Raw genomic sequence first — 26195 nt, forward strand, 5'->3', positions numbered from 1 at the left:
ATGATTGGTTGCTATAACGGCAGTTTAGTAAATTTCCCACTAGGTCTTTGTGAAATTATCTCCCATGCACTGTAACACAATAAGCACTGCAAAAAGCAACAACAGACAGAGTTGTATTTTAACAAGAACACTACATACCCAGAAGAATGTGCAGACCTGCCAATTATCTTACCTTTGCTCTCGGCTATTCTATTTATCAAAATTATCTAAGTTGATTTTAAACAACAGACAGACTATTCAAAAGGGTTTATTTCAGGCATGCATAGGCTAGAATGAAACAATGGTTAAGTAAGTAAATTCAGTCAATCTTTCTTATGGCCATATCTATGTGTGCAAAGAGTGTAGCCTCTTATAGCTATCAGAAAGGTCACTTGTGACTCCTATAACCAGTGATAACGTCTACTTTAAACTAAAGTTGAACAATATACTACAAGTTTTATTTTTTATTTCTATTTTGTAGCACACGGATGTGGTTCATGACCTCCTTCTAGATGTGATTACATGGGTTGGAATCCTACTTTCACTTGTTTGCTTACTGATATGTATATTTACATTCTGTTTTTTCCGTGGTCTCCAAAGTGACCGGAACACAATTCATAAGAATCTTTGCATTAGTCTGTTTGTGGCAGAACTACTTTTTCTAATTGGAATCAACCGTACTGATCAGCCGGTAAGTTTTATGTAGTCATTATTTTCTGTGTCAGTCAAATGCGCTATATATGCCATATGTATGTCTATGGTTTTTAGACATCTTTGGAATAAGCATCAGTAGTTTTGCCACCATGCATCCAACAATGTAAGCGAAAAAGACCACCAGTATATTACTAATTACCACAACACCAGTTATTTGTTCAACCACCATAATGGCACAGTGAACATACAGGGACATAAATCCAATACTGAAGTATAAAATGCACTTTTCATTACTGCACACGTACAGTAGAGAGGGTTACATCTCAGTCTGAACGAGTAGTATTTCTCTGTTGTGAGGCGGAACTGTGGAGGAATCAGGAACGAGGTAGCCCCAGTACAGCTGTAGATATGCATCTAGGAGGCATATCTGTTGTGGCTGCTTCTCTACTGGTGCAAGATCTGTACCAAGGATGATGATCATCAGCATCTTGCATTTTGTGTACAAAAAAATAAAAAAAAATGAAAAAACGAATCTCAGAGCATTGGAAATCCCTCGGTTATAAACATAACTGCATAGTCACTAAGAGCTCACTTGTGAAGGGAGCTCTTAATGAAGCTGCATCAATTATGTTTTTTTATCTTATTATACACTTACACTAATGCACAGCACTATTGCAGTATCAAATAAAACATTAAAGCAAAACAGATGCAAAAATCACTCTCTGGAAATGCATTTATTAAATTAATGAATTGATTAAAATACAATCTCCAATCCAACCACAACTACAATTCAAAAAGACAGACGAGGTTTATTTTTTTCAGTAGTAGTGGAGGACTAATACATTATCAATGCACTGATAAACGAGATACAATTCACCTATGATCAACCTGGGATCTCTAATTTTTTGCATATTTTATTTTATGAAGACCAGCATTTTTACAGCAAGTGCCAGACTGGACATAGGTGAGGCAATAACTAGGGTTCAAGGTGGTGTGGGGGAGTTTTATTTCATTTGAAATATTGAGTGTGTTTTATTTACATTTTTCTCTGGTGCACTACAGCATTTTTTTTACTTATTACCACACACCCACTGCACCAGCAGTTTGAGAAAAGCCCTATTGCTATTTATCCAACTACTCCTTTTGCACGCCTGATCTCCCTAGGGAATTAAGCCCCATGCTTGTCACTATGGTAGGAGGATCCTATGCTGCAGTTTTCCCTGCTATAGTGACACCAGCCCAGGCTGGTATAGTAAATTTCAGTACATTTTTTAAGTCCTTGCTCCTATATAAGCTTGCATCATCCCAAAAGGGTGGTGGTTGGGGGAATTAGTCTGAATAGAATACTAGAGGGATTCCCTGGTGTAGCGGCCGCACTGAGCATGCACTAGTGCTTGCACAGTACCCACTTGATCTATGCATGCATCAATCAGCTCCAGCTCTTTCTTACACTGGCACATACACAATGAAAGTACCAGAAAATGTATGATAACATGACCACACCTGGACAATGTGAGTGTATGCTATCTTCGCTCATACATGGGTGCAGGAACACTAGGAGTGCAAGTCTGGGCTATATAAGCCCAGGCACGGTACTCCAGACCTTCTTATTGGACTACTATTTCCCTCCCTCCAAACAGTCCCAGCAATAAATTAAATAGCATTAAAGTTTAATAAATATAGCCATTTTCCACAACCATCCCTGACAATAAATAATTCATATTGTTATGAGCGTTTTGTCCCTAACCAATAACAAATGTCGAATCTCGATTTGTGTTTCCAACGCACAAAGATTTATTCTCAAAAGGTAGCAGAATATATCCAAGCGAAGTAATAATAAGAACAGCCGTTACTTATCGCAGGCGCTCTGGATCCAGTGTACAGTCATTCAATCCTGAAGTCTGGGGACAAGATGTCTGAACACTAGATGAGGAGCTGCTGCTTATATGCACACAGAAATACAGTAAAACAATGCAGATGGTATAGCTTGCTTCTATTGGTCCAAGTTTCAGGAAGGTCCAAGGGGTTGTCAATCATTGGCTAGTTTAAGCTCAGGAATCCAAAGGAGGGGGTCATCTCTCCAGGGGATGAGCTCTGATCTTCCCGCCAAGATTACTCAGTCATAATAGTCCATAATTCCTTAACATTAATAATTTGCGTATGCACTCTGCGATTCCTTCGCAGAGTGAACCGGAAATGTGAAGAGGATTAGTATGATACCACACATGACTAGATTCCTTCAACGTGTACCATATGTTTTACTGATATGCATATAACTTATAATGTTACATATAAATACTACTATATTTCGACATAAATGACTATGTGTTGCAACTACCTTTAATGTGTACTATTTTACAAGTGTGATTGTTTGTGCGAATGTATGTAAAAGACTAAATACTGTTGTTGCCACGTGTTGAGGCTGCGTACGCCCTTCCACGCCGTAGCGTGCCATTTCACGCCGTAGCGTACCGTACGCATCTTTTCAGACAAATACAACCAAGTTTGCTGAATTTTAATTGAAATGACTTTATCCAATATGCCGACTTCGACAGCTCCACCCTTTGATAGTATAATAAACTATCACCTAATCACCGTTTCAAGTTCAGGGTTATACAAAACTTCTTCACATACCATGATCTCGGTGTCTTGCACCACCCTTTCTGTCTTGTTCTCAGTGTATCTCCTAGAAGACTGTTTCCCACACTTCAACACAGTAGGAACACATTTGACAAATAAACCAATTGCTAAGATGACACCCAGTATAAGGAGAAGGAGCTTACCTACACTAGCAACCATTTCCTGTACCCACTCCCCCAGACCAGAGAACCATTTCACAGGGTTCAACCATGAGAACCAACCTGCCACCTTTTCCCCAACCTCATATAACGAAGAATTATGGTTCCTTCGAAATTCCCATTTCAGTTGCAGAATTTCATCCATCTTCCGGTCTATAACCTCCTTAGGGTCATCCGTATTATTGGTGATGTACGTGCAAATTTGACACCGAACTGGGTGGCCAGTGTCACACAGTACCCACCAGTAATAGAGGTGAGATAATTTAGTACCAGTCTATGTTGCACCAACTCCTTCTTGTACGCTTGGAGCTCCCTTCCAGTATACCTGAAAGTGTCACCATAAATCTCGGTGATATTATTTATTAATTTAGCTAGGTCTTGGATATATTTAAAGTTTAATGTTCCCCGAGCGGTCCTGGTGAGATCTAGAGCAACCATAACTTGAAACCCAGCGGTTTCACTAATCAATTTTGTAGCTATGGGCTCCTCACCAGGAATCCTATTTCTCTTTCCACGGTGTTCATACTGTGTGTGTATGTATGGTGGTGATGTAGTCTTGTGAATACCAACCATTTCTTTATGAGTAATAGTCATGATTTCAGGAACCAGTTTAGCTAAGAAACACAAGCCCTTGGAACTCGGAGTCACCCAGGAATAAGCTTTTCTTCCACAAACAAAATACACATCATCAGGGAGAACATAAGGAACAGTATGCCCATTAATTATATCACACAGAGTTTTGATAAAACTACCCATGCCCAGTGTCTTCATTTGCTCAAGACACGTGTCCGCATGGATGACATTCTTACAATTATCTATAGAGACTTTTCCAATGGATACTTTCTTATGTTTGGTTATACGCCCTAATTTGTGACTTCCATCAACATTCCTGCCTATTGGTGACCTTGTGAGTCTCCCTCTAAAATGAGTGTGGCGAGCCATTGTCTGATCTGATGGGTCAGCTTCCCAATTCTCCAGACGTTTTTCATGAGAGATATTCAGGCACAGCAAAGATCTGTCTACAGAGTATTGTCGAAGCGTTAGACTAGGGGACCTAGTGTTATTGTACCTCCCCTCTATGGGCCTCCCACCCCTCAATTCGAGTACTTCGGAGATGTTTAAAGGGAAAGGCACTAGTCCTATGTTATGCTGCCCCTGTGGCACGTGAGAGCACACCCAGCACTCGGTTTGGTTTAGCACCTTACCCACTAGGGAGTGATAATCCTCCAAAGGATGCCCGCCTATATTCAGAGTACTGGGGGACTGGCATCGCTGGATGCATCTCTGTTCAACTAGGGAGTCACAGAACTTGCAGATGCAATACTCATCAGACAATAGCCCCTCACACTGTCTCCGAGTTCCTGAGCTAGCAGACCTTTTCATAACCCCCGGACCAAGCTTGACAATGGGCTGCTCTGAGTATTCTAATAACTTTTCCTCTGCCTCTATCTCATCCGCATCACTACCAGAACCCTCCTTCGTCCTCCAGCCTCCTTCACAAAAATAGAATGTCCTAGAAAAAGTAAAAACAAGGAAAATCCTGGAACAAAAGAAAAACAAAAACCGCCACTCCATCGCTGGAAAGATAGTTATGGGGCAACGTCTCTGGTTCAGGTGTCTCGACTACAGGCTTTAGGTCTCCCGGAACAGACTCACAAGTGACAGATCTATGTCGTCGGTCTCAGTTTTATCTTGCACTTTCTCCAGATTACGGACTCTCCTGCAGTGGGTGGAATGGACCCAAGTGTCTCGCTCTGCAACCTTCAGTGATGTAGTACTGGTCAGCACCACTTGGTACGGGCCTTCCCAACGGTCTGTTAAACAACCTGAACGTAAGAAATTGCGGATCATAACATAGTCTCCAGGTTCAATATCATGACAGTTTGTTCTTGGCATACCAGGTGACAGCATTTTTAGTTTTTGTTGTTGTTGCTTTAGCTGTCTACTCATTCTTATAAGATATTGTACAGTCACTTCATTATTACACTTCAAGTCGTCTTGTGGACTCACGATCAAATGAGGTTGTCGTCCGAACAGTATCTCAAAGGGGGACAGATTTAGAGGAGGTCTAGGAGTGGTCCGAATGCTATATAGGACAAATGGCAAAGCCTCAGGCCATGCCAACCCAGTTTCAGCCATTACCTTACCAAGCTTGTTCTTTATAGTACCATTTACTCTCTCCACCTTACCACTGGCTTGTGGTCAGTAAGGGGTGTGAAGTCTGCTACCAATTCCCATGAGTTTACACATATTTTGGAAGATATCACCAGTAAAGTGGGTACCCCTATCACTTTCAATGATTCTAGGGATACCGAACCTACATACAAAATCTTGTACAATTTTCTTTGCAGTGAACACAGCAGTATTAGTGGCTGCCGGATATGCTTCTACCCAACCGGAAAACACATCAATACACACTAACACATACTTTAGATTCCTGCACGGTGGTAATTGGATATAGTCAATTTGTATTACCTGAAAAGGTCCGTCTGTAGGAGGGATGTGGGATGGCTAAGTTGGAATAGTTTTCCTGACATTTTTCCTCAAACAAGTAAGAAATGACATTGCTTTCTTACCAGCCTGAGAGGAAAATCCAGGAGCACACCAGTATGCTCTCACCAGTTTGCACATACCTTCTTTACACAGGTGAGTCAGACCGTGTGCTGCTTCAGCCAGGCTTGGATAGTATGTTCGGGGAGCTACAGGCTTACCTTGTCCATCCCTCCAGAGTCCTGAGGACTCTTGACCACATCCTTTCGCCTTCCAGACCGCCTTTTCCTGCAGGGAACACAAATCTTGCATTTCAATTAATTTCTGCATGTCTAATGTCTGAAAAACCATCATAGTCTCGGTCGATACAGTCATAGGTTGCCCTGCTACCCATTTAGCAGCTTCGTCTGCCCTGTTGTTGCCCAATGACACTGGGTCTTCTTCAAAGGTATGGGCTTTGCACTTTATGACGGCTACTGTTCTGGGTAACTGTATCACTGTCAGAAGTCCTTTTATGTGTTGTGAGTGTGCCACTGACGTACCTGCTGCTGTCGTAAAGTTTCTAAGACGCCAAAGGGCCCCAAAATCATGCACTACCCCGAAGGCGTACCTAGAGTCAGTATATATATATTGGCTGATTTACCCTCTGCCAACTCTTACGCTCTCCTTAATGATACTAGTTCCGCCACTTGGGCTGAGTGAGATGGGCCCAGGGGTTCAGCTTCTACCACATCCTGATCGTCTACAACAGCGTAACCAGTACATAGCTCTCCCGTCTCTGTCTGTCTATGACAACTCCCATCTGTATAAAACGTAAAACCTACATTTTCTAAGGGGGTGTCACGTATGTCGGGCCTTGCAGTAAAGGTCTGGTTCAGGTTTTCCATACAATCATGCGTATCAGTACTCTTGCCTAACTCATCATCGACCAGGGTCTCCTCACCTCCCACCCTTTGTGTCTCTAGAGACACATATGGAAGGTATGTAGCTGGATTTAAGGTGCTACATAGTTTGATGGTGATGTTTGAGGGTGCCATCAGGGCTAGTTCCCACTTTGTGAATCTAGCTGAAGAAACATGTCTGGTTTGAGCTGAATTTAACAGAGCTGATACAGCATGGGGTGTATAGACAGTTGAATTGTGTCCTAATACTACGTCCTCGCTCTTACTTACCAGGAGAGCAGTTGCTGCTACGCTTCTGAGACATGTTGGGAGTGATCTTGCCACAGTGTCCAATTGTGCACTGTAGTATGCTACCGGTCTGCTAGCGTCACCATGTTTCTGTGTAAGGAGACCTGCTGCACAACCATCAGCTTCCGTACAGTATAGCTCAAAAGGCTTTTCATAATCAGGTATTCCCAATGCAGGTGCTCTAGTCAGACTAGCTTTAAGATTAAAGAACGCTTGCTCTGACTCTTGCTCTGTTACCTTCCATTTGCCACAATTTTAAACAATCATTATGTCTATTTCTCTTTTTTGATGACTTAATCAACCACACTTTATCTTTTACTTTATTTAGTCTCTCTTTATTAAAACTTCCTATTGTTGGGAAAGGCCTATCACAATCTATGGTCATCTTGACCCACGTGTCACAATACACAGTTGCTTATGCACCATATTTCTTACACATGAGCAATCTCGCTGAACCAATAGGCCCTTCCTTAGGCAGTACACTGGCCATCTCTAGCGTATGCTTAGCACCCATGTTGAACAATACCTTCTACACGGAACACAGACACACCGCAGTGCTCTGTTCTTTCCACCCAACAATTTCAACCCTGTTGCTACAATCACCGCTAGAGATCTCTAATGCCCGGTGGACGTATTTCCACTAGCCGCGTCCACTCGCTTTTTCTCGCACCCGGCGAGGACCCCTAACACAGAAATATCACTGTGGGCCCCAAGGGCTATCAGCTCCTCGATACCCTGGCCCAACCACAAAAATCTGCTGAGTTTATTATAACTTGTAGCACCAAGTTGATACAATCAACCAGCCTTTCCAATATAATTCCTCCTAGCTGCACTTCCAATTTTACACTCACGGTTGTTTTTACCATGCGGTTAGATCGCACCGCCTACTGATACTAATTAGCAGTAAACTTTGCGATCTATTGGTGGCGCTTTGCGAAAACCCTGTTTTCGCATTCGGTATACCTGCCCCGTATACCGTCCTTCAGTTGGGCAACCTGCCTCGTCAGACAGCAACTGAGCACAATCCACAATAAAACAGTGTATCTACGTTACAAAATCACACACTATACACCTTTTCTGTGCAGAAAATCAAAAGTTCCCAACAATAGTAATAATGTCTCAGAGGTTTTCACAAGTAATTATACTATGCACATATAATAACTATCTAAACGATTGTTTTAACCACGTGGCAAATCTACCGGAAGTTCGCGTACGCACAGCAGAAAATAAACATACGCTAAGCAATGCAATACAGTAAAAATGCACAATGACAGTAAAAAGAAACAGTTTTCTCTTTTGTCCCTAGGTTCTAGTTAGCGTGCCCTAGACAATGCAAAACGGACATTCGGTTTCACAACACAGAGTAAAATTCAGGTTTTGAACACATTGCGTTCTTACCCGTATATGATGCGTCTCCACCCTTTGTTGCGGAACCGAAATCCGTTGGTCTTGCATATCATCCGGCAACGAAACCTCCAAAGCTCACGAGCCCCCAAATTGTTATGAGCGTTTTGTAGCTAACCAATAACGATTGTCGAATCTCGATTTGTGTTTCCAACGCACAAAGATTTATTCTCAAAAGGTAGCAGAATATACTATTTTACAAGTGTGATTGTTTGTGCGAATGTATGTACAATACTAAATACTGTTGTTGCCACGTGTTGCAGCTGCGTACGCCCTTCCACGCCGTAGCGTGCTCTTTCACGCCGTAGCGTACCGTATGCATCTTTTCAGACAAAGACAACCAAGTTTGCTAGAATTTAATTTAAATGACTTTATCCAATATGCCGACTTCGACAGCATTCACATTTAATAAATAGCCCTCCTTCCCAAAATCAGCCCCATATTCAAGTGATGGCTCTAAACCACCCCAGCATTAAATTAAAGGTTCCTTCACCTCACCTTAAATAATTAGCCCCCACCTACACTCCACCATTAAATAGCCTACCTCCCACACTATATAAAGATCCTCCCTTCCCTCACATATTATATTAAAACACTGCTCGCGCACAAACGCTATATTTAAAATACTGCACGCACGCACACACACACTATATGAACATGGCCAAACGCACACTATAGCAACATGGGGCCACACAGACACACTATTAGCCACAGACACACACACACTATTAGCCACACAGACTATTAGTCACACACACACACACTATTTGCCACACTATTAGCCACACACACACACACTATTGGCCACACAGACACACTATTAGCCACACACACTATTAGCCACACAGACACACTATTAGCCACATACACACACTATTGGCCACATACACTATTATCCACACAGACACACACTATTAGCCACACAGACACACTATTAGCCACACAGACTTACTATTAGCCACACACACTATTAGCCACACAGACACACTTTTAGCCAAACTGACACACTATTAGCCACACTATTAGCCACACAGCCACACTATTAGCCACACAATTTGCCACACAGACACACTATTAGCCACACAGACATACTATTAGCCACACACACACACACAGACACACACACACACACACACACACACTATTAGCCACACAGACACACTATTAGCCAAGCAGACACACACACACACACACACTATTAGCCACACAGACTATTAGTCATACACACACTATTTGCCACACTATTAGCCACACACACACTATTGGCCACACAGACACACTATTAGCCACACACACTATTAGCCACACAAACACACACTATTAGCCACACAGACACACTATTAGCCACACAGACATACTATTAGCCACACACACACAGACACACACACACTATTAGCCACACAGACACACTATTAGCCAAACAGACACACTATTAGCCACACAGACACACAATTAGCCACATAGACTATTTGCCACACAGCTACACTATTAGCCACACAATTTGCCACACAGACACACTATTAGCCACACAGACATACTATTAGCCACAAACACACACACACACACACACACACACACACACACGCACACTATTAGCCACACAGACATACTATTAGCCAAACAGACACACACACAGACACACACACACACACTATTAGCCACACAGAATATTAGTCACACACACACTATTTGCCACACTATTAGCCACACACACACACACACACACACACTATTGGCCACACAGACACACTATTAGCCACACACACTATTAGCCACACAACACACTATTAGCCACACAGACATACTATTAGCCACACACACACACACAGACACACACACTATTAGCCACACAGCCACACTATTAGACAAACAGACACACTATTAGCCACACAGCCACACTATTAGACACACTATTAGCCACATAGACTATTTGCCACACAGCCACACTATTAGCCACACAATTTGCCACACAGACACACTATTAGCCACACACACTATTTGTCACACGATTAGCCACACACACTATTTACCACACTGCCACACTATTAGCCACACAGACACACTATTAGCCACATAGACTATTTGCCACACAGCCACACTATTAGCCACACAATTTGCCACACAGACACACTATTAGCCACACACACTATTTGTCACACGATTAGCCACACACACTATTTACCACACTGCCACACAGACACACTATTACACACACACACAGACACTTACCTTTTTACATCCAGCAGCATCACTGTGCGAGCTGTCCGGCAGACGGAGAATAAGTGACTGCCGCCTATGTGAGTAATCACATGGGACGGCACCACGTGACAGGTGCCGTCCCATGTGATTTCTCGCGTAGGCGGCAGTCACTGATTCTCCATCCACCGAGCAGCGCGCAGAATGCTGCTGCTCAGCGGGTTTGCGGACCGGCCCATCTGGACAATGGCCCTTCTGGCATTTGCCAGAAGTGCCAGATGGCCAGTCCGGGCCTGTCTGTAAGATATATGTTACCTATACACCTGTAATGCAGTTGGTAGCTTTATATTAATCTAATTGTATCTATTAATTGTAGTAAATCTCTGCTACTGATACTACTAAACTACTCCCTACATTTACCATTTAATTATAGTACTATATCAGTTTAAATATCAGAGAGCTGGCAGGCGCGGCTATTGCAGTATTCATTGCAACAGACCTGTGAGCTTCAACAAGTCTCATCTATAATTTTGCAGATACTAATCAGAATCTTCCACCTCTTTCCTCCAAATTATGGGTGTGGTGTATAGGCACCATATCCCTATTATCCTATTATGAAAAGTTGTTTATACGTTTCATACAAGAGGAACAGACTTGAAGTTGTGATGTCAGATTGAATAACACTTAATTTTCTCAATACTGATGTCAGTGATTAAAATCAGCTTACATGTTTGTTCCCTGTAAGGTGAACCTAAAATAGCATACTTTTACATGGTGCATATACTGTACAACCTGGAGGGTAATAAAACATTCCCTCATAACCATTGTTTGTTAGATTTCAATAGCAGTGCTAATTATAACTACAATAGTTACATGTACAGGAAAAGCATTCAAAATATTGAAATATTTATGTGAAATATAAAGATATGATATAAAGATATGATATAAAGTACATTAGCATGTTTACCATTTATTATTACACAATGATAAATAGAATGTGTTATTAGAATTCACACTCACAAAGGGAAAAGTTTGGTATTTACTCCAGTTTCCTCCTGCACTTTAAAGACATACTGGTAGGTTATTTGACTATGACAAAATTAACCCTATGTGTGTGGGTCTGTGTTGTTGGAAATTTAGATTTTAAGCTCCATAGGGGCAGGGACTGTTAAGAATGATTAAATATTCTCTATAATGCACTGCATAATATGTAGGCGCTATATAAATAAATAATGTATTGTGAAAGGGCACTCCTCCTCTTTCTTTCTCTTTTACCTGAAAGAGCATGTAGCATGACTCCGCAGTTGCTGGTCCATTTATTTTTCCTCATATTTTTAGAATGAGTGAGTGCTACAAATCTGTGCTGTTATTACCACTCATAATAATTTATATTTATTCTTTATAGTTTTAGGTGTTTTTATATACTTTGATTTTCTGGCTAGGCACTTCAATTTTAACAGATGGGATGTTGTAGTGGTTGTGGTGTTTAGCTGAAGGCAGTGGGAAATTGTTGCAGTGCTGCCAGGGAGTATCATTACACCAAGAACAAGGTTGTTTAGAATTTCTACTGGCATACTGTGACAAACCCGGGCCTTATATTGGGAATATCGTGCCAACCCGGTCTGTCATCAATGGGCCAATTGAACAACCGTGGTCCACTCTGTTATTAAATGCCGACTGGTGGCCAGATCTGTTATTGCTGTGATGTCTGGAGGGGGAGGGTGAGGCAGCTCTCAGGAAGTGTTTAACAGCTGTGGACCCTGTGACATAAAAAAAAGAGTGGAAAGGGTTAAAAAGAGGAGTGTCAGGACCTTACCTAAAATCAGGAGGTGGAATCTCCCTGTTTGCTAACTATTGTTCCAGCAACTCTTCAACGCAGTCTGATTGGCACCATCACCACAGGTAGGAGACCACTGATATCATGCTCTACTTCCACCCCTGTTACCACACAAACTCTTCATACCACCAAGCACAAGAGGACAATGAGCGAGGGGTTGACCCAGGAAGGTGGCCTGGATCGGGTGTCTTGTGAGAAGGGACAAAAAGAAGATGTCTGGGAAGGGGGTGTTGCGGTTGGAGAATCTTGAGACAGCAAGGACTTGGACTCATTGAAAGTAATTGTATTCTCTCAGGGCCAGAAAGGAATGCTTGAAGCAGGAGCTTCTTGAAGCAGAAGCAGATCGGACAGTGTATCTCTAGGACCGATTTTGTCACCAGTCCATCGGGAGACACTCTCAGAGTCTGGGGAATTGGTGAGCCTACCTTGGTAGGGAGACTACTACCCAGGGTCCCACCAAGCTGGTGGAGATTTGGCCGAGCGGCTGGGATCAGCAAGATACAAAGACCCACCTTACGGATTTTATTACCAGGAGTTTGGGCCTGCTAGGACTCTTGGGGACTTTGTTGGGGAGTTTTTACTTGCACTGATGATTTTCTGATACTTGTTATATTTGGTGGGGGAACAAGTTCCTTCTTGGGGAGCACTGTATTTTACTAAGTGTGTGCACTTTGTTTAATAAAAGGGATTATTATCTCTTTCCTGTCTCCTTACCAATGTGACCTGTGAACCCAGAGGACCGGGTATATAGTGAGCTTTGGTTCCAATCCCGGTGTCCTCTCACATACCAGCTCAGTTCAGCTCTTGGATCCAGTAAGTTTAATTGTCATTGCTCTATTCCTCCATTGTTGATCTCTGCAAGCTCCTGACAGCAGCTGCCTTTGAATATGGGGAACAACTGTCCAGGCTCCTTTTCCAGCAATGAGCCTGACGCTAAAGTAAAACACTGTGCTATGCACAGACATTCCAAACTGATAGATAACCACCTGACTGCCTGTGCAGCATGAAGCTAAAAGCCCCATCTACAACCAGCACAGGAGGGATGCTTAGCTTTGATGGATGGTGGGGAACAGTTAAGGTTTCCTGCAGTGCACTGTTATGGGATTCAGTGGCGGATCCAGGGGGGGGGGGGCGATCGGGGCAATCGCCCCCCCTAGCAGGGGCTTGCTGTCGGTGGCTGCAAACTATGTGCAGGTCCGCTCGGCAGTGACAGTGTGCTGCCCGGCTGCTCTGATTGTGTTTTAAACACAATCAGAGCAGCCAGGCAGCACATTGTCACTGCCGAGCGGACCTGCACATAGTGTGCAGCCGCCGACAGCCTTAGAAGTCAGAAAGGGGGCGGGGACTAAATCCCCCCCCCCCCCTAAATCGCCCGGGTAGAATTTTTTTCTAGATCCGCCCCTGCTGGGATTTCTGTAGTGATGGTTCATATTTTGTGTCTGTGCTGTATTTTCCTGTTTCAACTGTGCTGCACAGAAATATTAATTGGCAGTTGACTGATAGCAATAGTCATCCACACTTTCCCAACCAGTTGTTATTCTGCTACGTTCTGTACGAGGTGTTCTCCATATCTCATAGATTGTAAGCTTATTTGCACAGGGTCATCTTTATTTTCCGTTTCATGTATGTTTTATTTGATGTGATTTGTGTCATGTCATGATCCCATCTATGTAGATAAAAACATAATAATAAATAATAATGATAATAAATAACTGGCTGGGATTTTCTGAGGCTGTTTATAGGCACAATAAATGTTGAATGTGGCTTGCACCTAAGCCATGTTAAACATTTTAATTTGAGTGTGTTTAGTTTTAGATATCAATTTTCCCTTTCACCTCAGAAAACTCCCACCCAATGTTCAGGTTTCACTCTAATGTATTTTCTAACAAGTTATTTCAGATAGTGTACCCATTTTCCTCTATCTGTATACAAACCCTGTGATGTCTGAATCATCATATTAAGGAATGGTGGATGGAGTCAAGAGAGATGTTGAAATCAGAGGAGTTAACAATTATATTCTGCTGTCAAAAGTATGGCTGCTTCTGTGTAGATAATGATTGTCTCCCTTGCAAAGCTTGTTAACTAGGCATAGGAAAAAAACTGAATTTTAAGACATGTAATCAATCCAAAATAAAAGTGAAAATAATATAATGGTTACATCGTCTTTGGAGGACCACTAAACTTAACATACAAATTTACCCATATAAAATAGATGCTTATATATGAGAATGTAATTATATGAATTGTAATCTTAGTAATGAAATGCTGCTTTAACATTTTTTTTCTATTTTTACACCTTTAATTCTAGATTGCATGTGCTGTGTTTGCCGCACTTCTTCATTTTTTCTTCTTGGCGGCATTTACTTGGATGTTCCTTGAAGGAGTTCAACTGTACATCATGCTGGTTGAAGTCTTTGAGAGTGAAAATTCAAAAAGGAAATACTTCTACCTGGTGGGCTATGGGATGCCTGCTCTCATTGTTTCTGTATCTGCAGCAGTAGATTATAAAAGTTATGGAACAGAAAAAGTGTAAGTGTGCAAGCACAGCATTTAAACATATTTCATTTCTAATAGTTCTTTCAAACTTTTACACTCTGGAATAGGGAGTGCAAATAACTAGCATTAAACCACATGCAAACATAGTAACATATGTAAAGTTGCCAACAGTCCTTAATTTCCATATTTCAGTCCTAGATTTTGAAAAAATGTTATATTTTGTTGCAATTGTTTAGAAATATATTCTTTTAATAAGAGTAGGTACAGATATCATGCTGGTGAAATTTATTTACATGACAACTGCCGCCAGGGAAAAAACTGTTAAATTAGTTCATAATGTTCAGTAGATTCAACCACTCCTTCCCCCATGGCACCATCTCAGCATTAGAAGCTAAAGGAGTCAATACTCCTTTAGCTTCTAATGCTGAGATGGTTGGGGAATTTGCAATTGTAATTGACACATATGACAGGGTGTTAATGGCAGCTGATTGTATTTGTTTGGCAAATTTTCCTGCTTAATTGACCACACAAGAGCTAAAAAGGAATAGATATTTCTAAGTTAATAGTTTAGATGATGAGGTATAAAAGGCACACAGCAACTGGCTTCTTAAATTAATCACATAAGTAATTGAACAATTAGCTTTTTTGAATTTTATTTGTAATATTTTTGATTTTGTTACAACAGTGTCTATTGATTCACATGCTTTGCATGATATATAGCCCATTAGTGAGTTCACTCACAATTTCTCCTTGTATATACCATGAGCAGTTTAATAAATTCCATGGTTGCATTCATTGAGATAGTTGCCTTCAAAAAGCTTGCAAACACACAAAAGTGCCACACTTATTAAAGGCAGTACCAATGACACTTGACTGTCAATGTATTTAAGTCTTAAATAAGTCTAAACCAAGCAGCATTTTAGGAGACAAATGTGTGGGTCTAAAGTTGTAAGAAGTTGGTCTTTTATGTGCCTCTTTAGACTTAATTGCATCCTCTAAACCTAGGTTCACTTTGCACTTCCAGTTTTTGGAGGTGTCTCCCTGGAGTGGAGAGTAGACTTGCACCTGTAAGTGCTCTGGATGGACAAAGTTTGCCCACAGGTAAAAAAAAATCAAGGCAATTTGCAGTGTGCATCCAGTGAGATTCCTAAATGAGATCCATTGCTTCTCCATCCAGAAAAAAATCACCTTCTGATGCACACATAGTGATAACCAGCAGAGAATGGGAAAAACAAAGTGATGTACAGCAGTGAATTGCAAATCCTGTGAATAGTAAGTGATACAGAGTACTTTAGCTGCCAAATTTTACAATTACAATATCTAGGACCTGCAACTCTCTGTACAACACTTATGCAATGTTAAAAAGGAAAGTTACACATATAAATCATAAAACATATAAAGAATATTCTACACCAACATGGATTTTTTTTCACAGATGTTTTTTTAAATTAAGTTTAAGAAAAAAACCTTACATTTCTACATGAGTTGTGTTATAGAGCTTTTGATTTAGTCTTCCACATGAGGTACCCAGTATGAACATTATTTTGTTAAAGGTTCCTGCATAGACCTTGTTTTAAAGCCATCAGGATCCAGAGGTTATGATGACCTCTTAGAAAAAGATAGAAATTGACCCACTATTGCATCATGCCACTGCCATTCAGCAATTATCAGCTAAAATTGGTGAGAAACAACAGCTGCTATGGAAACAAGGAGGGACACGAAAGTGTGCTACTAAATTTGCGCAGCATAGTTAAAAAGCATTAAAATTGTTTTTTATGAGCAGCAGGGAAGAAGAAATGTAAACACCAGTCTAGTGCTGTCCCTAGCTGCTCCACTGCATGAATGGTGTATGTGTGTGTAACACCAATCCCCATCCCATTGGTTTGTGTGAGCTGAACTATACTTTTATAAACCTTGGAAATGTCATTGACTGCCATATCCGCTAACCTCCCTATACCCTAAAGAACCCTTGCCAGAACACATATGTTAAAAATACATAATTATGAACACTCCCTTGTTTCAAAATGTACAGTCATGGCCAAAAGTTTTGAGAATGACATAAATATTGTTTTTCACAAAGTCTTCTGCCTCAGTTTTTATGATGGCACAATACTCCAGAATATCATGAAGTGATCAGATGAATTGCAATTAATTTCAAAGTCCTTCTTTGCCATGACAATGAACTTTATCCCAAAAAGAAAATCTCCACTGCGTTTCAGTCCTGCCACAAAAGGACCAGCTGACATTAGGACAGTGATTCTCTCGTTAACACAGGTGAGAGTGTTGACAAGGAAAAGACTGGAGATCACTCTGTCATGCTGATTGAGTTATAATAACAGACTGAAAGCTTTAAAAGGAGGGTGGTGCTTGAAATCATTGTTCTTTCATTGTTATCCATTGTTACCTGCAAGGAAACATGTGCAGTCATCATTGCTTTGCACAAAAACGGCTTCACATGCAAGGGTATTGCTGCTAGTAAGATTGCACCTAAATCAACCATTTATCGGATCATCAGGAACTTCAAGGAGAGAGGTTCAATAGTTGTGAAGAAGGTTTCAGGGCACCCAAGAACATCCAGCAAGCACCAGGACCGTCTCCTAAAGTTGATTCAGCTGCGGGATCGGGGCACCACCAGTGCCAAGCTTGCTCAGTTATGACAGCAGGCAGGTGTGAGTGCATCTGTACGCACAGTGAGGTGAAGACTTTCAGAGGATAGCCTGGTGTCAAGAACAACAGGAAAAAAGCCACTTCTCTCCAGGAAAAACATCAAGGACACACTGATATTCTGCAAAAGGTACAAGGATTGGATTGCTGAGGACTGTGGCAAAGTCATTTTCTCTGATGAATCCCGTTTCAGATTGTTTGGGGCATCTGAAAAAATGCTTGTCCGGAGAAGTAACGGTGAGTCCTACCATCAGTTCTATGTCATGCTAACAGTAAAGTATCCTGAGACCATTCATGTGTGGGGGTTTCTTCTCAGCTAAGAGAGTGGGCTCACTCACAATTTTGCTTAAGAACACAGCCAATAATAATGAATGGTACCAAAGAGCAACTTCTCCCAACCATCCAAAAACAATTTGGTAATGAACAATGCCTTCCCAGCATGATGGAGCACCTTGTCATAAGGCAAAAGTGATAACTAAGTGGCTCGATCAAAACATCAAAATTTTGGGTCCATGGCCATGAAACTCCCCAGACCTTAATCCCATTGAGAACTTGTGGTCAATCCTCAATCCTCAAGAGGCGGGTGGACAAACAAAAACCCACAAATTCTGACAAACTCCAAGCATTGATTAGGCAAGGATGGGTGGCCATCAGTCAGTATGTGGTTCAAAAGCTGATTGACAGCATGCCAGTTCAGTATACCATAGCAACATCTGACATAAAGGAAGCAGCAAACTTTGTGAAAACCAATACTTCAAAACTTTTGTCCATGACTGTAGTGATTACCACACCTCATTTTACTTGTACTGTATTAACTTTAAGTTTTCATTAGACATGTTTCACAGTTAAGGGTCTATTAATTATTCCACATCACCACTAATCATTATGTATCGCTGCAAATTGCAACAATACATATGCAGTACTGCTTCTAATTACTATGCTAGACAGGGCCGGACTGGAACTAAAAATCAGCCCTGGCATTTAAAAGCATACAGGCCCACCTGCTGTGGGATCCATGCACGATATTGTTGCACGTTGAAGTGAAGTGCTGGTGCAGTGCAACATGAAACACTAGCACAAACTTACGCATCACGCTTGGACATCTGCCCTCCCTGATCATTTCCCTTGTTGTGCAAAACACCTGGAGCACTGGGAAAATGCCCAAAACCATGATTTTTTTTTTAAAAGAAAAAACTATTGTTAAAATACGATGTATAATGTGTCCATGCTACTTCCCCCTGAACCATATAAGACAGGAATTTTTTTGAGATGCCATGGCCATAGTAATTTATTGAAGCACAATATATACTATACGTAAGCCACAGCATCAAACCAAAACTAACTTAAGTATTTTATATAACATATAAAATTAACATGTAAAACATAACCATTGAACAGAATTGCTATAAAGTACCAATTTACTGCAATTTAAACAAACCGTATTATGGTAGTTTTAACGCCGGCTTTCTGCTCGCAGCTCCCTGGGCTGCCAGCAGAAAGCCGAGTTAATATTACCGTAATAACGGTAATGCCTTTTACACCGCGGTACTTCGGGGGGAATTGAATTCCCCCCCCCCCATAAGTCAGCAGATTCTCCAACATGACCCCTTCCACCAGGTACAAGCTATGTTAAATATACCTAATAAAAGTTACATTTTAGATTTACTATTTGTTTATAGGAATCAATAAAATATAACAAAAGAACAAATTCCAGCACTGAGCTTACTTCTTTCCAGTTGGAAAATTAAGTCGCAGCTGTAATAGAGGATCTTGCTGTATGTCCGAACTCAAGACAGAAGAATTAAAAAATACTGCTCTGGCAGAAAAAATAATTTGATTAAACTCACTAGGACAGAATAAATGAATGGAATGGTTCTCTGCAAAAATGAAACATACAGGGCTTGAGTCATTAAGGAGAGCAAAGCATACAAAAGAAGTAACTTTGCACCTTGGCAAAACCATGTTGCATTGGAGGGGGAGGTAAATTTAAAATGTGGGGACAGATTTGTAGTTGGGATAGGACATGTTAACGTACTTTAAATGTCAGTGTAAAAATAAAGCTATCAAGTATTTGTTGGTTACATGAAAAATCTGTCAGTATTTTCTTTTTGTGCAAAATAATAAACTCATTTGCACCCCTTGCATTGTAACATGGTTTATTCAGGAGCAAACTTACTTCTTATTTTGCTTTGCTCTCCTTATTGACTCAGGCCCATATAATTTAACACAATAGACGTAAATTCAAAACAAAAAATAAAAATCATTTAAAATAAATAACTAATCCAGGACATAGCATACACTAAAAGACTAAATCAGCACAAATACTGCACAACCAACAATGTGTTAAACAAGTTGCATACCCAACAATTGTGAAGCAATTGAAACAAATACGTTACTGAATACTCCTAAATATGAATATTCATAAGTATTCTCCAGCATTCAAATTTAGACAGATTACCTGTTACCTCGCCCTTCTCTCTTGCAGCTTTGTTGTCCTCTCGCTGGCTTGTGAAAGCTGGAGTCCTGTATTGAAAATGCAAAAATTGTGTTATAATGCAAAATGTTAACAAACCCTGAATGATTAGGCTCCTTAGTTCAAACAAAACACTCCATTATAGCCAGATAAAACTACCCCATTGCACAGGCATATATAAGCAATATCTGAACATTCGTGATTAATTAAATATTAACCTCTACCAGCCCCATCTCACTAGTATTTAATATTCTAGTGATCGCTGAGACCACAGAGAGCAGACATGTAACCGCCATACAATAAAGATATCATGCCCCCAAAGCTGCTTTATTTTTTAAATACCCCCTAAGACATTTCGTTACCCCTGCAGGTATTTTCATTTCCCACAATAAAAACTTCAAACAGGGAATAAATTCATATAAACACAAAAATAAATTGTGTACTTCCAAAACAGTTATTACTTCCCACTTCAGCTGTTGAAATGGACTATTGCGCTTTCTCTAACTAAGCCACACATCTAAACACAAGAAAAACAGTGCTGTGGGGAGTAAAATGTATGAAGATGTATATAAGTGATAGTATATATATATATATATATATATATATATATATATAATTTATATATCTATAAAACAGTCTTTAACAGTATATGTATAAATTCTTAAATAATAATAGCAAAATTCATTTAACTACCCACCTTTAACCATTTTCATTTCCGCCTCCTACCGCCATTGTGTCCCCCCTGCAATCATTTTTACTTATCCTCCCCCCACAGGTATTTCCTCACAGCCCCCCTAAATAATTTCCTTATACCGCCCCCCCCCCCCCCCGCAGTCATTGTTCCCTGCACCATTTTCCTTACCCCCTCCCACCAAAAGGATTGACATAAGAAAGTACTCTATTTTGCTTAAAACTAAGGATGAACACAAATTAGTAAACAAGTTACCTCAGCAGGCTGCCGGCATTCACTGTGCGCACCCTGAAGTGAAACCGCGCATTCAGTGGCTCTTATGTGGCTGTGCATGACCTTACGACGTCTGCGTCATGATGTCACGTCGCTGAGCCGCACGAAAAGGGAACTATGCAGTTTTCGAGTAGAGCATCGGAAGCTCCGGGAGCCGGATGGGGTGGGGGAGCTGGTAGCCGGATCGTGCGGGAGCCGGGAGCCAGACCCGGGGGGAGCCAGGAGCCGGACCTGCTCATCTTGCCAGCGGCCCTTCTGGCAAGTGCCAGATGGCCAGTCCGGCCCTGATGCTGGAGCTACTGCTGCTTGGAGACAGAGTGAAGTGTACACTGTACAACAAAATTATTTTACGTTTCTTCTGCAATCTAACACTGCAGTGAATGCTGGAGTGAAGTGCACAGGCGCATAGTGATCTGGCCCGGTGAGGACCAAGCAAAGCCTTTCAGGCACACTGGACCCCATAGAAGCTGGTAAGGCACCACAAACCTGAGATGGCGTTAATTTGCAGCGAAAAGTAATGCTATTCTCAACTTGATATATATCACTAACATCGTAGTCCTCAGAGTTCAATTGGGACTGTGGTAACAAGCAAAAAGTAGGTTAATGCAGAAGAAATGTTCGATAAGTTAAGTGAAGTACTGCAATAGACATTCTCTGGAGAAAACAGCGGTTTGCTCAGGATTGGGCTATTGCTCTGATTGGATAAAAGTTTTAACCGTACAGATGGTGTTTCTACCCCATCTTTATTTAGCTGTTTTAATTAGTTCATTCTAATTATTCTAATCAAATAGTGCTCAAATGGGTTAAAGAGGGTTGTTTTAATGCCTTTTAATTAGGATCATCATCATCATCATTTATTTATATAGTGCCAACATATTCCATAGTGCTTTAGACCCTTACTGAAAACACAAACTAGTGAACCAACTAAATAAATCAACCCTCTCCTACTGAGGGCATTGTATGCATAATGTAAATATTATTTCAGCCTAACTGAATTCAATGATATAAAGGCTACCAGACTAAAAAATTATAAAAATAATGACAATTAGTCAAGCAACTTACGCAGCTGTACAAGAGAAATGTGAACGCCCCCCCATATGCAAACAATGTGAAAAGAAAAAGAAAACAGTACAACATTGAGAGTAACTTAGGCTCCAATCTCAATGAACCACAAACACAGATGATCTAAACATAAATGAGCAATTACTTATTATACAATAAAATTATACATATATATGAACCATATGAAACGTGCTGTAGATACACATAAGTGCATGCAACTAATTGTCACAAATATAACAAAGTGTAGCTGATCTTATTGGAAAACAATAGTAACAAACTGTATGAATTTCAATCACATATGAGAAAGTGGCTTTTTAAGCTATTGTCCCTGTGACACAGAAAATGTCACTTGTTGTCAAAACACGCTATCAGAAAGGTACATGTAATGGTGTTAAGGAGCTAATAAAACTGTCCATACTTGTTTAAATCTGCATAGATCTAGAACAGTCGGAATTTAAATAATTTGTACCATAAGCCAGAATCGATTGTAGCTCCTTTTGACCCACACATGGACGTTCATCACTCCTAACAAGGGGCGCCTTGGACCAGCTACTCCCAGTCAGCAGTGAAGCGTGGGTGGAGCAAATAGAGCAGGTGAACCCGACACCAGTGGCTGGGGGGGGTGCCTATGCACTGTCTCCTCACCCAGGGATCTGGGAAGTGGAGGAGAGAAGAGGACAAGGCCTGATTAAGGATTCAGGTCACCCTAGGCTAATATGCTCGTACAGTCAAGTCCATAAATATTTAAAGTGGCGCTGCCTTGTAAAGGGAAGTTTCCCTTTACAAGGCAGCGCCGCTTTAAATTTAAGCTGCGAAGACACCGATCTCACGCGAGTTGCAAAAACCGGGGTATGATACATTTACCCCCAGACCTTTTACCTGCTTAATGGATGATGAAATAACGAGGGAATAACCCACACATGTCCATGAAATAGCTTTTGAGTCGATTGTCCCATTACTTTTGGTCCCTTAAAAAGTGGGAGGCACATATAGAAACCGTTGTAATTCCTACACCGTTCACCTGATTTGGATGTAAATTCCCTCAAATTAAAGCTGAAAGTCTGCAGTTAAAGCACATCTTGTTAGTTCCATTTCAAATGCATTGTGGTGGTGTATAGAGCCCAAAATATGAGAATTGTGTCGATGTCCCAATATTAATGGACTTGACTGTATAATAAATGGCTGATTATCCACAGAAAATGACCCGACTACTCCAATGTGTATAAGGATATGAATAAATATCACCACGTGTATAAACTTCACGCCCTTAAGGGTGTGCACTTAAAGAGTGTTAACAACCAAACAACTTTGTATATATGTACTGAGTCTTTCTCCTCACGATGACCAGACTGATTCTCGATCTGATTCCCCCATTCAAGATGGATAATGGCATGTAGATAAGAACACATTCCACACTAATGTAAGGGAGGCCGGCTTGTTTCATCTGCATATGCTGGGGAAAAGAAAAGACAATCCTTTCGGTGTGTGTACTTCCGCGGTGCGGCAAGGGGCAGGCAACACGGAAGTACACACCGAGAGGATTGTCTTTTCTTTTCTATACATTATACATTATGTCTTCTGTCTTCTCTTTTTATACCTTATATATTATAGTGGATTGTGTGCTGAATAATAGAGGGCAGCTCCTGATTTGTCAGCGTAGGTATACCAAAACTCCTGTTTTTTCCCTAATATGCTCGTAGTGTCCCTTGCCCTCCTATTTCAGGTTAATAAGCAGTAGGTGAAATCAAACTCATCTGTAGTTTAAAATCCGGCTTCCTTCAATCCCCCTTCCCCCACCAATGTTTAAGTTACTGTGTTTTCATCAATACATAAAGATTAAAACCTTACTACATTTTTCTTTCATGTTTTCGTTTTACAACTATTTTAAAATTGATTTCAGTTTATACCTCTCCCTTTAAAAAAAATGGCATACTCAAAATGTTACACCTCCCAAAAATCCTTGCACTGCAGCCTAGTTAGCCTATCGGATAATCAGGCCCCAGAAAGTGGATTCTCTTCCCAGACATGGTGTAGGGTTTCTACAATGCGGAAGACAACTGCAGAAGCACACTCTATCGGAATCTTGAAGATGTGTGCAGCATATGGACTCAGCAGTGTATCCCATCAATACCCAGCCTTGGTAGGTTCAGCTACAGCCCAAATTGCAACCCAGGCAGTCCAGCAGGGGAGGTGATGTGGTGGTAGCACTGCTAAAAATTGTTGTGACTAAGGGACATCTCCATTCCAGGACCAAGAAACTGGAGAAACTTAGAGTGTAAGGCAAGGAAGGAGGTTTGTGTATGTGATATAGTGTTGAGACGTGTTCAGGCAAAGGAATAAGTTCAAATGTAAAAGCTCAAATGACCCAGTGGGCCACTTTTGGTAAGCAGAACTGGTGCTGCCCAGTGGGCAGAATTAGGTCCAAAATGCCGCGATTCTCCGGTAAATCGCAACATTTGGCCCTGCCCCCCCTGTAAAATGATGCATTTGCGTCATTACGTTCAAAATTAAGCGATTTTCGGAGCCCCGCCCCCCGCGCGCCTACCTCCCGGACGCCAACTACAAAAAGTTGGTAAGTATGTGATAACTTGGTAGACCCTGGGAACACAGTAGCTGAGTCAACATCCTGACTGCATTTTGTATAAAAGTGCAATAACTAATCGTCTATTACTGTGAGAAACAAGGTACAGATTGTAACGAAACAAGATCACCCAGACAGTGACAACAATGCAGAATGACAACAATGTGACATCCACAGGAACATCATTCACACTGGAATGGCAAAAGTATTGCAATACATAACAATGCTAACTGCCATTGTGCACCATATAGGACAGGTGCGCACCAGGGGATAAATAATATATAGGGAGTTATATCATATAAATGCTTTGGGGGCAATGTATACAGGGGGGTTTGTAAAATATACCATGGAGCTATGCCCCCCACACACTGGCCATGCCCCTTCTTTTGGCGCTCTTCGTACAGTTGGGGTGCTATAGCATTGGCTTATTCCAGGCACCATGGCTCCACACTACACCTCTGCTTCTATTTGGGACGGCATTTCTGAAGGCTGGAACATATGGTCATTTACACAGGGACCTCTGCTTCAAGCTTCCGAATGTGTGTCTTCACCCACCCAAAGCTCTACTTTCCCTCTACTCCTCCTATCCCCTTTTTCGTCCATTTGCAGCTAATCCACATTCCAATGCTGCTTCCAAACTACTCTCTCTAACCTTCTCCCTCAATCTCTCCCAGTGGGTTGAATCCATTGCCTTGATCTTGTTTTCACTAGACTATGCTCAGTTTCTGATTTCCTTAATACACCTTTCCTCCTCTTAGATCATCACCTTATCATTTACACACTCACCCCCACTGCTTTAACCTCTCTGCTCTCAAACTCTACCAAGCCTCCTCATATCCGCAGAAGTCTTAACTCTAATAATTTTCAACAGTTTTCCACCTCTCTCAAACACATTCTCTCCCCAATCTCTACATTCTCCTACCCTGATATGGCAGTACTTCATTTTCAAAATACCCTAGCAACAGCCCTCGATCAAGTAGCACCAATTAAAATTCATACTACACGTCAACTTCGATATCAGCCGTGGCACACTAAAGTAATACGAAATCTTTAAATACTTTCCTATAAAGCAGAACGTCACTGGGGTAAATATCTTACCTCTAATGATTTCAGCGCATATACTTCTATCTACCACTCCTATCGATTGCTCTGGACACTGCAAAACAAACATACTTCCAATCTTTCATCTATGCTCAGGCTTCTATCCCAAATGCCTGTTTAACACATTTACATCTCTTCTCAATCTTCACACCCCAAACCCCCCAACTACTATCAGTGCCCAGGATTTTGCTTCCTACTTCAAGATGAGATTGATAAGATCAGTCTAGAAAGGGTATCATCCTCCTCGACAAGCAACCAGCTCAATTCCTTCTCAGCACCCTCCGATACCCTCTCTTCATTTGATTC

General features: G+C 41.2%; 1 protein-coding gene across 9 annotated transcripts in view; it reads left to right on the forward strand.

Moving 5' to 3' along the window:
• Positions 1-26195, forward strand: part of ADGRL3 (adhesion G protein-coupled receptor L3) — a 958921-nt gene that overhangs the window by 571251 nt on the left and 361475 nt on the right. For all 9 annotated transcript variants that reach the window (XM_075204791.1, XM_075204784.1, XM_075204783.1 and 6 more), the window contains 2 exons: positions 461-670; positions 14857-15077. In XM_075204791.1, the coding sequence (XP_075060892.1) occupies positions 461-670; positions 14857-15077 (431 nt within the window). The remainder of the gene's footprint in view (positions 1-460; positions 671-14856; positions 15078-26195) is intronic.

This window comes from Mixophyes fleayi, chromosome 1 (genome assembly GCF_038048845.1).
Source record: "Mixophyes fleayi isolate aMixFle1 chromosome 1, aMixFle1.hap1, whole genome shotgun sequence".
Lineage (NCBI taxonomy): Eukaryota > Metazoa > Chordata > Amphibia > Anura > Limnodynastidae > Mixophyes > Mixophyes fleayi.